Source organism: Neofelis nebulosa, chromosome 10 (genome assembly GCF_028018385.1).
Source record: "Neofelis nebulosa isolate mNeoNeb1 chromosome 10, mNeoNeb1.pri, whole genome shotgun sequence".
NCBI classification, from domain to species: Eukaryota; Metazoa; Chordata; class Mammalia; order Carnivora; family Felidae; genus Neofelis; species Neofelis nebulosa.
Window position 1 is genome coordinate 65,691,802 of NC_080791.1, and position 16,738 is coordinate 65,708,539.

The following is a 16,738-nucleotide window of genomic DNA, read 5'->3' on the forward strand; positions in this document are numbered from 1 at the left end:
TGGGGCTCGGTCTCATGAACCATGAGATCATGACCCGAGCCGAAATGAAGAGGCAGCCGCTTAACCAACTGAGCCACCCAGGTGCCTCTGTATTGTTTTCAATTTCACTTGTTTAGATAGTATATATGAAAGCAATTGACCTGTGTATATTAACCTTCTATCTTGCAACCTTTGTACAGATCACTTAGTTCCAGGAGTTTGGGGGTTTTGTTTTGCTAATTCTTTTGGATTTTGTAAGCAATCGTATCATCCAAGCTGTTTTATTTCTTCCTTCCCAATCCGTAGAACTTTTCTTTTCTTGTTATTGCATTAGCTAGAATTTGCAGTATGATGTTGAAAAGGAAGTGATGAGAAGATATGGTATCCTTGCCTTGTCCCTGGTTAATAGGAAATCTTCTGGATTCTATGAAGTATGATGTTAGCTATAGGTTTCTGTAGACGCTCTTTATAAAGTTGAAGGATTTCTCCTCTATTCCTAGTTTACCAAGAGTTTTTATCATAAATGGGTTTTGAATTGTGTCAAATGCTTTTTCTGCATCTATTGATAGGATCATGTCATTTTTCTTTAGCCTGTTGCTGTGATAGATTTTGTTGCTTTTTCAATGTTCAATCAGACTTGCATACATGAGATAAATTCCACTTGGTTGTAGTTGAACTTACATCTTTTAATACTAACAATAAAATCAATAAGTTTAGATTAGGTTCGTAGGTTCAAAAAAAATGTTTTTGATTAGCCAAAAAACCCATTAAGAGCTCCCAAAACCTTGGCCTTATTAATTTAATGTAATTTAATTATCATTTTGCCAAGAATTTCTTAGAACAAGCACTCCTTCATGTGTTTTTTTTTCATGAATTTTAATCTCTCAATTTGTCAAAATAATATTTGTATACTTTCAGGGCCACATCAAAGTACCCATACATTTTCTCTTTCTCCCTTTTTCTCCACACACACACACAATTTAGTACCAATATTTTATAATTAAACTGTCATAAAACAGTAGTCTCATAACATGATACCAAATGTCTTTGTATCTTTGAATGTATTATGCAGCAAATGAAGGAGGAGAGAAAAGTTAGGGGACATAGATATACTGGTAAGTGTTTCAAAAATTATTTTTATTGTTACATTCCAAAGAGGACGTCCAAAGAAAAAAGCCAGTTATCCAATAACTGTTACACGTTTCAGAAGGAGGCCCCCAGAACCTCAGAACACACTAGAGCTCAAACAGCTGCCTCTCCACCTGACCGGAAATGTTGACAAAGGTGTGTATGTCACCAATCCAGAGAGGCTTGGGGTAAAAGAAAATTCCTTTATTGCAAGTGTCCAAGTTCTTACGATTCATCCTTAAAGATACTAGCAGAAGATGAGAAAGACCACACACACCAGACTATGTTTAGTCATTAGAGTAAACTAGCAAATTGCTAGTTTGTCCTAGGATGCATTGCATCGGACATCACAGTACATGAGGAAAATCTGCATTTTATGAAGAGCCACCAGGTATTTCAGATCCACTTTACCATAAAGTGCAGCCACAGGCAAACCAGATACCTAGATAATATAGTCAGTGCAAAATTCAAATGGGTAATTCAGGGCTTTGATGAGGCTGGCTACACTGCAAAATATAAATGAAACTTGAAAATAGAATGTTAAGTCTATTTACAAAAGTGTGTTTAGTAAAGTGACTTGAGAAAAGTTAAGCTAACCATTTCCCACACATCCCTCCCCGCCCCTGCCAGAAAAACAAAACAGAACAAAACAAAACAACACCTGAAAATTATCTTGAAAACCAAGTTAAAACTGTGTGGTGAAAAAGACAGTGTTTGTTCCAGGTAAAGGACTTCAAGATAATTTACAGGCAGACTTATTTTTTATTAGTAAAAGTCACAAATAGGAAAAAGGTTTATTGGTTGACTTTGAGGTGTGTGCTTTTAAAAATGTCTGTATTAATACCTTAACAAGAAAATAAAATACCAAGCACATTTTTGTTTCCAATGCTGACTTTCCCAGCAAGAGTTGGTGAAATCAACAGGGTATTAAAACAAAACCCAGGAATACTCAGTCAATTTTTTTTTCAGTTGTCTGCCTTATTTCTTTCTAATCACCTGCAGTATGATTTCCAATTAGCTGAGGACAACATGACGGTCAAAGACGGATTTTCGCTGCTCTTGAACTTGAAGCTTCCAGCGCTGCTGGGCATACTCTACCTTATTCAGCACATTGGCTCGACTACGGGAGCGGGCTAGCACATCGTGGGCATTTGCAAAAGGCTGGTGATCCTGAAAAGTCCAGGAATGGAGAACATCAGAGATGGCATGATAGTGTGAAACACACACACACACACACACACACACACACACACACACACACACACAAAACTGCCATTATCCAGCCACAGAGATAGGAGCAACTGGACTTTACAAACAACAGACCATCTCTTTGACCAAGCACTCCTAGGCACCCAAGTGCCAGAAGTAGGATGAACTCAACTACAGTAATAGGTGGTTCAAGTAGTATGAGTGATGAGGAGGTATTTGTGAAATGTTTCCTTGGGTCACCATTTCCAAAGACATTTCCCAGAAGAAGCAGGGACCAAGACAGACAGTGGTCATTTATGTTAAAGACAAGCTTTCCCTGACAAGTAGGGGAAAGAAAATCCATTTCCACATTAATAGCTACCTGTTACAGATATGAAAAGCAGGACTTCTCCCTGTTTTATTCAATACTATATAGCTAATCTTGCAGAGGAAAGACTTGTCATTTAATTTTCCTGACTCCCATTACATTAGAATTGTTAACTTGCCAGCTTGGGGCCACATTCATCCTTGGGAGAGGAGTTGACAGGATCTTATCTTGGCTGGTTTTAATATTTCCCTGCATCTTTAACACATACACTAAATGGACTGGTTTCCAAAATCCTTTTCATTCCCCCTCCCCGAGTCTGTAAGGCAAAGAGACATAGCTCAAGTGCTACAATTACCATCTATTACCAAGGACAGTAGGAATTATTACTTCAGCCTTTTTATTTGATAAGTACTTGAATCTTTCACTACTGGGCACTCAGGGGCTTCCATGTTAGTTGCTGCTTTCAGAAAGAAGCTACTGAAGGGTTACTCAGGTACCTGTGTAGAAAACCAAGCTATCCTGGTGAAAGTAAACCAATGCCACTGATGTTTGTAGTCATTACACAGGAAACCACTATGCTAATCTATCTATGGATTTGATATAAACACAGCTGCCTAAATGACAAAAAGCATTCAATACTAGTTCATTGCTTTTGTTTGCCTTTTCCTTGATCTTCTTCCTGAACCCTGTGTTAGCAAAGCTTCTAAATGTTCCAACATAGGATCCAAGTCACAAGTTGTACCTCTCTCATTAAACCTTGCCTCAAAGAAAGAAATATTGTTTTGCTGTGCACGTTTGCAAAAGCTCCATTATATATCCAGGGCGGGAGTCAGCACGTCTATAGAAAGCTATCCATAACCACATTAACTATATATACAACTTTCACTATGTGGAGCTATAACACCTGGTCTTCTTTTTATAGAAAGACACTTACACAATGTCTACATTTCAAAGACATCAAAGAGTTTTCTATAAGGAATCTTTTTCCCTGCCTTCGCTGCCAAAACCGCCTCAACTTTTCACTTACTTTAGGTACCAGCTTGTTACAACAAAGGCAAACGGCAAGCCCCCTGTCCCTTTAAAAAATTTTTAACCTTACAAATTAAAATAATAAAAACATATTCCATAAAGTTCAAAATGTTTCAAAGATTTAAGAAAAAAGGTCAGGAAAGAGGAAGGCTGAAGTTGTTTGATTACTTGAAGTACACTGACCCAAGGTCATCTAACAAGCAAACACAAGGCTTACCTCACCTAACCTTGACTTGGTGTTACATCATCTCTACACACTGATTTTGTCCAAGTAGATTAAAATGACTCTATGGGAATATGGTGCTTCAATGAAGTTGTATATAAAATAGTATTACCATTGGTTTGTTTTGACATAAACAAAACTGGGAAGACTGGGATGTACTTTATCAGCAGAGCAGCTCTCAATTTCATAGTCCTGTTATCTACCCTTCAAGGTAGGGGGAGAAAAACCTTCCTGAGGGACAAATTTAAAGGACTAAACAAACCAGTTAATCCTTCTGGTCTGTTCTCCACCTATCAGAACAAGATTGAACTAGCTGCTCATGGTCATGGATGCTGGGAGAATGCAAATAGAGATTTACCCCTTTTATATGTTTGTTCTTTTTACACCTGATAAAATTACAATAAATACAAAACATGTTTTAATGCAATGCTTTGATAACAGCAATGATGTGTCATGGATACATGATACGATAAATATTGTGACTACTTGCAGTGAGCTTCTTAACTATTTGTACTAATTCTCACTTGATTTAAAACGCTCTACAGTGAACAAAAATGGAAAAAATAAAAGAATTTAACAGAATTTAATAAGGCATTTTTAAAAGCACATAAATACTAAAGAACCCTCATGATAGATAAGCAACAATTGTAGGAATTTAAATTTAACTTCTTTTTGTACAGAGTTGTTACCATAAATTCACAGGTGGAGGTTAGAAAACCTCTCTCTCTGCCCAGAATCAAGTCAATAGATATCCAAGAGTCAGCCAGACATCTCAGAGAACATGTTTTCAGTTAACATATGCACAGAATCAATCACTGGTGAACAAAATGGTTATTAAGCACATTACCCTACCAATCACGTGACTTTCCTACATGTTTTCTTCTACGCATTTGTGCATCCACTTCTTGTATGTTCTATGTGTGTTACATTATTTCTAAAATCAGGAGCCAGATATTTTATACTGCAAAGAATATAGTTTTAAGTCAGACTTTCTATCTGGGTGCCTATTATGAAATGGTTTATGTGGCCTTTAATACACAACATTTTCATGTTAGTTCCCAGCTGGGAGTGTTTTGCCCCCCAGGAACATTTGCCAATATCCGTGGACATTTCTGATTATCATGATTGGGATAAAGGGTGCTACTGGCATCTAGGGGGCAGAGGTCAAGGACGCGGCTAAGTACCTTACAATGGACGGGAGAATACCCCACAACAAAGAATTATCCAACCCAACATGTCAATACTGTTGAGGTGGAGAAAATCTGTCATATGTGAATGAAAAGTAACATGGGAACAGTATTTGATACTCTAATGCTTCTGGTATACAACCTCCTGTGCTTCTAGCTCTCTTGTCCCGTTAGCCCCGTATGCCTAGTTTTTGACCACATCAGATCTCCAGTCTTGACCTTTCTCCCAGCCTATCACTCCCTGCCTTGAATTCTTACAAAATAAATAGGCGTTTGTTACATGTTTAAAAATAAAAGGTGGAAACGTACTGTAATTAGTCATTTCTTTTATGTGTCTGTCTCTGTTTCATTCATCTCTTTATTCCTAGTCCCTAGCAGAGGACCTGATACAGAAAAGTTACTCATTATGTATTGGTTGAATTAATAAGGAAGCAAGGAAAAAAGAGGCAGAGGTGTTTCTATGAAAGTTCTTGACAAAACATAAATGAAATCTTGCCCAAATCAGTTAAGTATTCATAATTGATATTCATATGATAACAATGTATTCATTGAAAAGTAGGCTCTGTTTGTAGTTATAACTCAAGCCATCTAGTCAGGATATCCTCTTCCCATCTTTTAGCAACAAGTCCACAAGCCATTCCAGAGTAAAAGGACTTCTGACTATGGTTGGCATGGGCTCACGCTGGCTTAAGCTTTTGGGATTGGCTCTTGAAACTGTTGAATTTTACCCATTTTAAGGAACATAGGCCAATAGAGTAATCCAAAATAAAAGTAATTTCTGAGAATATGTACATATAGAAGAATGAAATAGTAGAAAATTTGGAAAGAGGCCCAAACAGGATAATAACAAAACAATATAATTCTCTCAGTTATACTGAATAAATAACAAGTCTGTGGAGTATGTTCATTACTAGACGTTTGTGAATGAAGTAATGTTAACATAAAAAGGAGACCACAAACTAATTTACACACATTATACCAAGTATACGTACAAATATAAATGTGTTTTGAAGACAGGAAGAGAATTGAGAATGATAGTTTTATTTTCCTTCAAAGATCAGAGATTTTTTTTTTTTAGAAGGAGGGAAAAAGAAATATAAAACATCAGCAGGTTATCAAGCTGCACCTCATTAAGAAAAAAACATTGTCTTCATGCTTCCCTTCACTAAAGCCTCTGCCTTCTAATATATTTGGTCATGCTGACAGGGAAGGTATTCAGGCAGGAGCTTGGGGAGAAATCTATCTCAGAAGCTTTTCTCAGTGTAAACAGGGAAAGGCAATGAAGATTATGCCCTTGATACTAAAGGGCAAAGCCTTGTGCAGCACACTCACCAAGTTTAAGCTACCATATTGATGGCTTTACAGAGCAATTTCCTCATGAAGAGACATATACTACAATCAGACCAGTCCTTAGCTTCTCTATTTGAGCATCTGCTCCAGCACATGAACATCTATATGCGACCATTTTTCACTTGCTCTTTGTATCAGATGAGGACAGAGACTGGCCATCACAGCTAGGGCAAGCCAAGTACTTACCCCAACATCATCATCGCTCTGTATCAATTGTGAGTGTCCAAACAGGCGTCTCTTCAGTATGGGCTCAACAAGGGTAAGATATACCATGTACAGAAGTAGAAGGCCCAAAATGGAGAGATAAATTATAATGGTAACCTGAAGGAAATTGAAACTAAGTTACATCTCTATTCAAGCCAAGAAATCAGAATTTTGTGTAATAATGACACCACAGTGAAGACTGATTTTTCAGCAAAGCATATAGGATTCTTATACAAACCAGATTCCAACATAAACAAACTCAACTCTTCGCCAAAGTATTATTTAAATAGAACGAGGAAAGTAAGCATGTTGTCTTTGAGATCTTTTTGCAAGTTTTCAAAACTCCGTCTTCACCTGCTGATAATCATCTGTCAAAGCTGCTAGCACACAGTTTGCTTTTTTCACCTGAAGATGGTATCCTAGATTCAGCAGCACTGTGTTAAGACAACTTAAAGGAACCCTTACAAAAAATGTAATTCAGATGAATTTCAACAGAATACTCTTTTAGATCAATTTAGATATACAAAAATACACTTCAGGTCAGTGATTTCCCTGAGATCTTAATTTGTATGCTGTCAAAAAGTACAGCCTCTGGAACAGCTATAATTAAAGATAGACAGTGCCAAATGTTAGCAAGAATGTGGAAAACATGAACCCTCATACATTGCTGGTGGGAATGTAAAATGGTACAACCACTTTGGAAAACATTCCAGCAGTCTCTTAAAAGTTAAAATAAACTTATCTCTCTAAGGAATCTACCTGAGAGGAAAACATATATTCACACAAAGACATGTGCACAGATATTTATGACAGCATTATTCATAATAATCAAAATGTGGAAATAACTCAAATGTCTATCAACTAATGAATGGATAATGAAAGTGTGGTATATTCATATACTAAAATGCTATTCAGTAATAAAAAGGAATTAAATACTGATAACGTGCTAGAACATGGATAAACCTTAAAAACATACTAAGTGAAAGAAACCAGCCACAGAAGACCACATATTGTATGACTCTATTCATATGAAATATCCAGATCTGTAGAGACAAAAAGCAGAATAGTGATTGTCAAGGGCTAAGGTGTGGGAATAAGAGTAACTGTAAATAGGCATGAGGGATCTTTTTGGGGTGATGGGAATGTTGTAACACTAAATCTAAAAATTTTTTTAAATTGTTTTAAATTTCCCAAAATTTATTCAATTATACACTTACAGTGAGTGACTTTCAGGGTCACTCATGTAATTACACATCAAAAATTTAGTTGAAAAATAAAAATGTACAGTGAGGATTTCTCTACCGGATAGCATTCTGCTGGAACAGAAACTCTCCCACAGAAATCTTTGTAATTGTTACACTGACCACCCCAGATTCTTCATAAAGTCTTTTCTCAGGGAAAATGAATAGGAAGTTCCATGTAAAAAATTGGGGAGGAGAGGGGCGCCTGGGTGGCGCAGTCGGTTAAGCGTCCGACTTCAGCCAGGTCACGATCTCGCGGTCCGTGAGTTCGAGCCCCGCGTCAGGCTCTGGGCTGATGGCTCGGAGCCTGGAGCCTGTTTCCGATTCTGTGTCTCCCTCTCTCTCTGCCCCTCCCCCGTTCATGCTCTGTCTCTCTCTGTCCCAAAAATAAATAAAAAACGTTGAAAAAAAAAAAAAATTAAAATTGGGGAGGAGAACTGTTAGCCACCATAATAAAGTAATTTAATTCATTAGAGGTCCAAATGGTGAGGAGAGTGATCTATATTCTATTTCCTATAAGAAATAAAGAAAGGAAATCTTAGAATCCAGAAGTGTTATTTCTAGAACAAAGTAGCCTATTTATACAATTTTTTCCCTAAGGGTTGAGAAGGCAGGAAGAAGAGGGCCTAGTCGTGCTGTGCTTTTACTAGCTTCTGGCAAACATGGCCCACAAAAAAGCCAGGATATGTTTTGGGATATACATGTAGGGCATTTTTGTGCCATTTCATATCACACCTATGTAACGTGTCCTAATAAACCCACAAAGTATCTCAATGAGGTAGGCAGAGAGCAGGCCCACTGTTCTCTGGCGTTGATATTGAGGGTGAGGAAGGAAAAGTGTTCGCGGGTGGTGAGGAGGGGAGAGAAGAACAGTACTTGAGTGACTAAAATAGAATCCAGATGTCCAAAATTTTCTTACTTGTCTAGATACCATGAAGAACTATTTCAGAAGCAAAAAAGATGAATTTTTTTTTTTTTTTTTTTACCTTGATCGTAACAGAGCTTCTTTCCTCGTACTTGCATTCACAGCGTAGACAGTATGCTTCTACATCAGGCCCGCGCACAGGCATGGGATCCACAACATGAAGGCAATCGCTGAAAAAACAAAGATAAAAATACTGCATCAGGCTACCTGGATGTTCTACTTGTACTGATCAAAACTTTCCTGAAATCCAGAATAATCACTGACCTTACCCAATTACAGAATTTAAGGAACAACTAATAAGGGAAGTGAAATCATTTGCTTTCTCAATATTAGCAATTTAGTGAGATTTAACAGTCTAAGAATCATAAAGACATATATCAAGTAGCTATTTTCAAAAGTGCTGCTTGTTGGAGCGCCTGGGTGGCTCAGTTGAGCATCCGACTTTGGCTCAGGTCATGATCTCGCGGTCTGTGGGTTCGAGCCCCGCATCGGGCTCTGTGCTGACAGCTCGGAGCCTGGAGCCTGCTTCAGATTCTTGTCTCCCTCTCTCTCTGCACCCCCCCCCCGCCCCCGCTCATGCTTTGTCTCTCTCTCTCTCAAAAATAAACATTAAAAAAAGAAGTTAAAAAAAAAAGTGCTGCTGTTAACAGTTAAAAATCCCAAAAGGCATTGAAAATTACTTAGCATATCAAGTTATATTTAGACTTGTACAGTTACCAAGAAAAACTGCTTTAAATGATTTAAAGTATCTTGGGGCATTGTTCAAATATGAGATATCTCTTTTATGAATGAATTTAGTCTTAACTGCCACAGTGTGGTATCTGAATGGCTAATCACACTTAACAGTTGGTAAATTCTGAAACTCTGAACACTCAAAGGCACAGTAAAAAACAATTACTTTTCTTAATGAGCAAAGGTCTATTGAAAAAGCATGGGAAAATAGACTTAGGACAACAAAAATATTTAAAAGTGCAAACTGATTACCCAGAAGAAGTATATAAAAAATAATAAAAGGCTGAATATTTTTGTTGTTGGATATTCTTTATTTTCCCCCCATTTTCCAGGCCACTTATGAAAAAAGAAATTCTATCAAAAAAATCTTTTCCCAGAAATCTGTGAATTCTAGGAAATACTTATATTACTACTCTTCCCAGCTATTAAGAGCCTACTACTCTGTTCACCTTCAGCAAAAGTAAGCAAGGGGCACCTGGGTGGCTCAACTGATTAAGTATCCGACTTCCACTCAGGTCATGGTGGCTTGTGAGTTCAAGCCCCACGTCGTGCTCTCTGATGACAGCTCAGAGCCCGGAGCCTGCTTCAGATTCTAGGTCTCCCTCTCTCTCTGCCCCTCCCCCGCTTGTGCTCTGTCTCTCGCTCTCAAAAATAAATAAACATTAAAAAACTTTTAAAAAGTAGGCAAAAGTTTCCTGTCCTGCCAGCTGCTGGGCAATTTTCTTTTGTCATCTCTTCTTTAGGCACTTCTGACTGCCTAAAGAACTCTACAATAGCATCCTGTCTCACCCCACCCATCTTTCTTGGGGGCACACAATTCTCTAGGCTACAGCTTTTCCTTTGCTGTACTTTTTTATGTGTCCCATTCCCTTAAGCCATGGCATAAGAGAGAAAACCCAAAATGGCATAAATGATAAAAATTCCATCAGTTATCCCTAACAGGTTATTTAATTTTAACAAAGGTACTGATGAAAAAGAAGCCTCAACTGGTAGTATGGTAAGGTACCACAACTCACATCATACAAATTTGTGTTATCTGTTCCAAACATATATAAGAACAGGAATGTATCCAGCTGGGTGCAGGCATAAAATGGGCAGAGGAAGCCAAATCCCATTCAGGGGAATCTATCTCAGAATCCTAGCCCAACACTTTCATAGAACCCAGGGCTCCTAGGGTCAGCTCCCCTGTATTTCTCTAAACCTTAGGAAAATAAGACTTATCTCCTAGTTTCCTATTTCAGCTTCGGAAGCCTTCATAACAATACCCAGGAATTACTTGAGAATCTAAATGTTGAGTATTGAGTGTTTCTTTTTAAGTACTGATGTAGTTTAATAACAAGGAGATATTGAGCATTGTGCAAAAGTTGTGCGGGGTAGGAAAGGAAGCAGGAAGGTTGGTTCTGGGTGGCTGGTCATTATAAACACAGAACCCGGGTAAAGAACGCAACCACTCTGGGAACGAGGCAACACCTCCCCCTAGTGCCAAAAGGAGGACTTACATCATATCCCAAACACAAACCAGAGAACTCAAACTTTTCTTAAGTTAGACAGTGTAAGTCAATAAAGAATTAATGCCAACAATGGATGAAATGGAAGCCACAAGGTAAAACTATACCTAGGACCAAATAGTTATTGGAGGCTTTGTAAAGCCATAACATCTTGGTTAATCATAACCTGCCTACCTTAAAAGAGCCAGTTAATAACTGAGAACATATCCTCAGTAAAAGGCTGAGCTGCAGGAAGGAAGCAAGGGAGAGAGGGAAGAAAAATCAGAAACAAGCTTTGTTCTCAGTTGTTTATTTTCAAAGCCCCCTATTTTGACCAATACCCAAAGATGAATGGCATATGGTTCTGTCTGAACCTGGAATTATGAAGTCAGTGAAAAGATTAGTGCTAAACACTTGAACAGTGAGTTTACTTGCCCCTCCAATAACAGGAATCATATTCTATTAATAATAATAGATTAACTAAATGTGTTTAATGTATTTGGAAAATTTATAGGAATAACGTAATTTATTTGAGCTTTCTTATATCATAAAAGTAACTTGATGGTATACAAATCTATAAGAATATAGCTAAATCACTTTGTAATATGAGACATTTATTTTATTTACTTTTGAGAGATAGCATGTGAACGGCCATGAGTAGGAGAGGGGCAGAGAGAGAGAGAGAGAGAGAGAGAGAGAGAAAGAGAGAGAGGTAGAGAGAATCCCAAGCAGGATCTGCACTGTCAGCATAGAGCCCAACATGAGGCTCAAACTCACAAACCATGAGATCATGACCTACGCCAATACCTAGAGTCAGATGCTTAACTGACTGAGCCACCCAGGCGCCCCCCTAATATGAGACAATTTAAAGTGGAGCATGGAAGTTCACAAGCAATTTTCAAAAACACACTTATCAAATATCAGACTGAACCTAAATGCGTATCATGGGAAGAACAGACAACAGTATCAGAAAAAATACACATGCTCAAAGGCTACCTTTTCTTTTTCAAAATCAATTTGGAATATTGTAACCAAATGAACTTAATTTTTGCTTTCAAAAATTTTGCTGTATATTTAGTTGTGAAATCAGGTATGTGTGAAAAGTTCCTAGCATAAAGAGCTATTTTTCTTGTAAGCCTATCCCAGCAATATCCCACCATGGTTACAAACCATAAAATATCACAATTTCATGAGAAGGAGCCCATCCATCCTGCTACAAAACAACGGCTTCCCAATCATTTTATGCCATATGTGGAAAACTTATCATTTGTCAGGTCCATAAATAGAGGGGGATACTGGTGACCAGTGAGGCAAGATCGCTGTCATCATAGGCCTGCTTGATTACTCCAAGGGCTGAGGGAGTTCTTGACACACCTTAAACCATGGCATACCGACTGGGAAACTATGCTATACACGGCTCCTTCCCATTCCGTCCTGAGCCTTTTGACACTTCTAAACATAGTCTCCTATGTAGTTGGCAATATATCATCAAAACCTACAAGGTGTGAAAATTATAACCCAGATAAATGAGGCTTTCTTACCTTCCACTGAAAACCAAGAGGGAGGACTAAGATAGCCAGAAGGTAGCTATGGGCAGGTAGGTGCCACAAACTCAACTCCATCCCTTATAAAATGCTCCCTACTTGGGGTTTTGTGTTTTGGCCATATTCCTTTAAGTTTACATCAAGCATGCAGAGCCTTACTCTCACTTTTTCAAATGGAAGTGGAATTTGACACTTACAATTAAAAAGAAATACAGGTGACCCTTGAACAACAAGGGTTTGAACTGCATGGGTCCACTGTACACAAATTTCTTTCAGTAGACACAGTAAATGTATTTTCTTTTTCTTATGACTGTCTTAATATTTTTTTTATAGCTTACTTTATTGTAAGAGTAAAGCACAAAATACATATAACATACAAAGTACGTGCTAATTAACTGTGTTACTGGTGAGCCTTCTGGTCAACAGTAGGCTATCAGTAGTTAAGTTTTGGGGGATATTTTTGACTGTACCAGGGTCGCCACACCTAAGCCCTACGTTGTTCAAAGATCAGCTGTACCTAAAAAGGAAACAATACATTGGATAAACAGTCTGGGCTAACAATGACACCCATAGAAAGAAATTTGACAGGTAATTCAGTAATCTAGAATACTTACCAATCTTTTTGGGATATGTTCTTATTATAAATATGCCCAGAATTATCTTTATAGGGAGGACAGATACATTTACATCGGACATCCTCGAAGTTCTGTAACCAAAATGGAAACTTAGTATAGCTTGTTGACATGTTAGCATCGATATTTTTAAAAAAACTGTACCATATACATTTTACTAAGCATCCCCTGTCAAATATTCTAAAACCATTAATTCTGAGAAATAAAACTTTCAAAAAGTCAGGTTCTTTTTGGTAATGCTAATGAATCTTTATATATTACATAAAATTATTTTGAAATAATACCTGTACATGATCTGTGGTTTATTACTTACAATTTACAGGTCATACGACAGTCAAACTGTGCTAATGTTATCACCCTCTGCCTGCTAGTAAAAAGACACAGCAGACAGCTATGCCTGCAAATAAGAATCCAATTACAAAAGGATGGGAAAGAATCCAACTAAATGTTACTTATAAAACAAGTCACAATTCTTTTATCCACCATTCTTCCACCCTCTGGTAAAATGGCATTGATATGGATAAAAGGGGTTGTACCAGAGCTCTATACAAGGTATGAAGTTTTAGAGGCACTCAGCTACAATTTAGAAAGGAAGTACACAAGGGAAGTAGCTGAGTCTAGCTGAGATCAGTTTGGTCTACCCTTCCCAGGAAACTTTATTTCCAATTCTGGTAGACAGAGAGTATAACTACTGATAAGCAAGTTGCAAGAGGTGGAGAAAGAGGTGACTAAATATAGGAGTACAGGGAGTAGGAGAAGCTTCATTAGCAAAAGGGAATTTATCTGAGAAGGCAGCTGCTCATTAGTCCCCAGAGGACAAGGCCCAGTGTTGCTATATATGTGATGCTATGTGTGGCAGAACTGTTGACAATGCATTCATTCATTCAGCAACCACTTAGTGAGCATCTGTTCAGTACCAGAACTTGTGCTCAAGGAAGTAGATTCAGATTCCTGCCAGTTATTAGGACACACCCTAGTAATGGAGACTGACAAACAAATACATGATTATAATACTTAAAGTGACACAGGAGATATGCAGAGGATGCCAGCAGCGTTCTGAAAGTCAGGAGAAGCTGCTGTCCCTGTTTCTGGTGGGAGGTAAGGAAGATTTCAAAAAGAACTCCCAGTTAAAAACCCCCTGATATGTCTGCATGTAACCCGTCTTTCCCAGCCCCTATATTTAAAGACATTATAGATTAAAGCTCCTGTTTTTAAAAAATGCAAATGTCATTGTTTCCCCATGACATTAATGTGAATTCCTTCTGTTTTCTCCAAGAAGGAGCTAGCTCATCAAGGAGGAAACACAAGTGTGTATGGGGCCAGAGCACGTCTGGAGGGTGGGGGCATGAAGGGGATTAAAGAGCAGCATGAGGAGGCTAGAAGGACCAAGAACTGGAGCAGGGGAGAAGGCCACAACTTCACCTCTCCTGCAGTTTGGATCCTCCCTTCTCCCCTAAATTATCACGGAAAGAGAAGGCAAACAAGGGGCCAAGAGATCCTAGAGAGACTTAGGTTAGGTTACTAGGCTGGTGAGAGAGACTCTGTGTAGGTCCTATTGGGAGGGAAGGCTGCCAGGAAAGGCAAGTTCTTACACTGGGGAGGGAATCATTCAGGGATGAGTTGAAGTGAGTCAGTTCCTAAGAGGGAAGATTTCCGTGACATGGGGGCTTCCTATCACTTCGGCTTAGGGAATGGAGAGGGAGGGCGAGGAAGAGGGCTGTCTGTGAGGCAGGTAGAGGGCGGCGGTAGACTGTCTGGAGCTTAATTAAGGGTGGAAAGTTAAAGGCTCTTAGAGTTGGAAAGGCTGTAAAGTTTCAGGTGGGTGCTGTAGGGGCTGGGAAGGGAAGTGTCTAGGAGCTAGAGGAGTTGCCTCTCCAGGCTGTGCGCACTGTCAGGGCTGGGTGGAGCTGGGGCCGCAGGCGGGGTATCAGGCGGGAAAGAGGAGAGTAGTGTCGGGGCTAGGGGTGGGAGTGGGGGCAGTGACTGTCAGACTGTCAGGATCAGAGGGCGAGAGTGCTATCAGGCAGTAGGGTGTTGGGTGGGGGGTTTGGTAGGGCTGTGAAGCCAGGGGTCGGGCTGGCAGGGCTGGGAGAGGAGTGGGGTGGGGAGCAGGTTGACAGACTCAGTTTCCGCAAGGCCAGGGGCAGGGGAGGAGCTCCAGTCTGGAGCGCAGGCTGGGCAGACTCACCTTGGCGGCGTCTGACAGCTGCACCAGCAGCAGCACTGAGAGCGCCAGGCAGGAAAGGCTGAGCAAGGAGCCAAGCCGTAGAAAGCCTCCCCACAGAGTCGCCATCGCTGCCAGGCCCAGCAGTTCCCACAGCCCGGAGCCCGCCCCCCGAGACCTGCTCCCGGCTGGGGCTCAGTCTCGGGCTCCGGCTCCGGCTCCTCAGCCCGCACTTCCGTCTGGGCTTTGGCGTCACGGCCGCGCCGGGTCAGCTACAAAATGCTTCCGCCCCGGAAGCGGTTCCCGGTGCTAAGGGTCCAGAGGCTGCGCCGTGCCGACGCCTGTCCCGCGTACACTCGGACCGCGAAAATGAAAGGGGAGCCTCCGGGGGCGCAGCCTTGGCCTGGCAGAACTTTGAGGCGCGAAGCTGCCTTTCTCGGATGCAGTAGCAGTGGGGGCTGTGGACCGCCAGTGCTCTGTAAAGTCCGCTCGCCCAGGGAGACCCCCAGTAAGCCCAGGAGCTGAGATGGGAACCTCCAGCGACCCCTGCGAGGCCGGAGCCGTTCGTTGCCGGACACTAGGCTGCAGTGAGCCCAAGCCCCAGGGATTGCTTGAGAGGGCGGCCCATCCCGCAGGCGCAGGGGGGCGGGTGGCAGGCGTGGAAACGGAGCTATGGGACTGACTGGCCGAGCCATCCTTTCCCGGGAAGCCTAACCCCCTCAACCAGGGGTTTGGGGTCCTCTCTGGCACTTTGGGTACCAACCTGCCGCCCGTGCGCCTCTCGAACGCCGCTCCCCGCAGGGTTTTTAAGTCTCTGCTTTCGTGGGTCTGGCTTCTGTTTAGGTCTCCCCACTTGCCTCCCGCTGGGGGCTGACCGTCCTAGGCTCACCCTGATGCCGGAACTGGGCCACAGCGACGCGGCGTGGGCCAGGCCAGGGCAGGCTCCGCAGGGTGTGGAGTTGGAGAAAGAACCACCCTAGTGGCCTCCTCTGCCCAGCACTCCAGAAGGTGGGGGATCCCGGTGCTGCAATCCTATTCAGGGCGACTGGCCCCTAAGTCAGAGTTGGGGGAGCGCTGACCGGTCTTTCCAGTGCAGGTCATCCTCTATAGGTAATTTAGAACCCTGGAGATGGCACACTGTCTCCAATTAAAATATTTTTCACTTAGTGGAGAGTGGAGCTGGATAATGGAAAGGATACAGGGTTCATCACCACTACTACAGATTTGCTGAATGACTAGGCAAAACACTTACCTTTTCTGAGCCTCTGGTTCTTGGTTCAGTATGAAATTGAACTTTTATCTGTGGATTTCAAATTGTCCCATGGGATACCCATGTTTCTTTCTTTAAACAAAACTTACAGGTTTTTCTGGTTTGCAGAAATGTTTTAATAGAATTT

At 40.7% G+C, this 16,738-nt stretch overlaps 1 protein-coding gene across 1 annotated transcript; it reads right to left on the reverse strand.

The window, feature by feature from the left end:
- Positions 1-1,095: 1,095 nt before the first annotated feature.
- On the reverse strand, positions 1,096-15,600 carry TMEM9B (TMEM9 domain family member B). Its single transcript, XM_058688173.1, has 5 exons — positions 15,366-15,600; positions 13,160-13,251; positions 8,844-8,952; positions 6,599-6,733; positions 1,096-2,277 (listed from the first exon to the last, which is right to left on the reverse strand). Exons 1-5 carry the CDS (start codon positions 15,468-15,470, stop codon positions 2,122-2,124), a joined length of 597 nt encoding a protein of 198 aa, XP_058544156.1. The 5' UTR covers positions 15,471-15,600; the 3' UTR covers positions 1,096-2,121.
- Between the last annotated feature and the right edge of the window lie 1,138 nt (positions 15,601-16,738).

Bases quoted from the DNA above. Each gene is read 5' to 3' on its own strand.
- TMEM9B (XM_058688173.1), bottom strand. From the start codon at position 15,470: ATGGCGACTCTGTGGGGAGGCTTTCTACGGCTTGGCTCCTTGCTCAGC. The intron at 8,953-13,159 runs GTAAGTATTCTA...TTGTTTTTTCAG, and splicing joins AACATATCCCAAAAAGATTG to CGATTGCCTTCATGTTGTGG. The intron at 2,278-6,598 runs GTAAGTACTTGG...TGGACTTTTCAG, and splicing joins AGAGCGATGATGATGTTGGG to GATCACCAGCCTTTTGCAAA.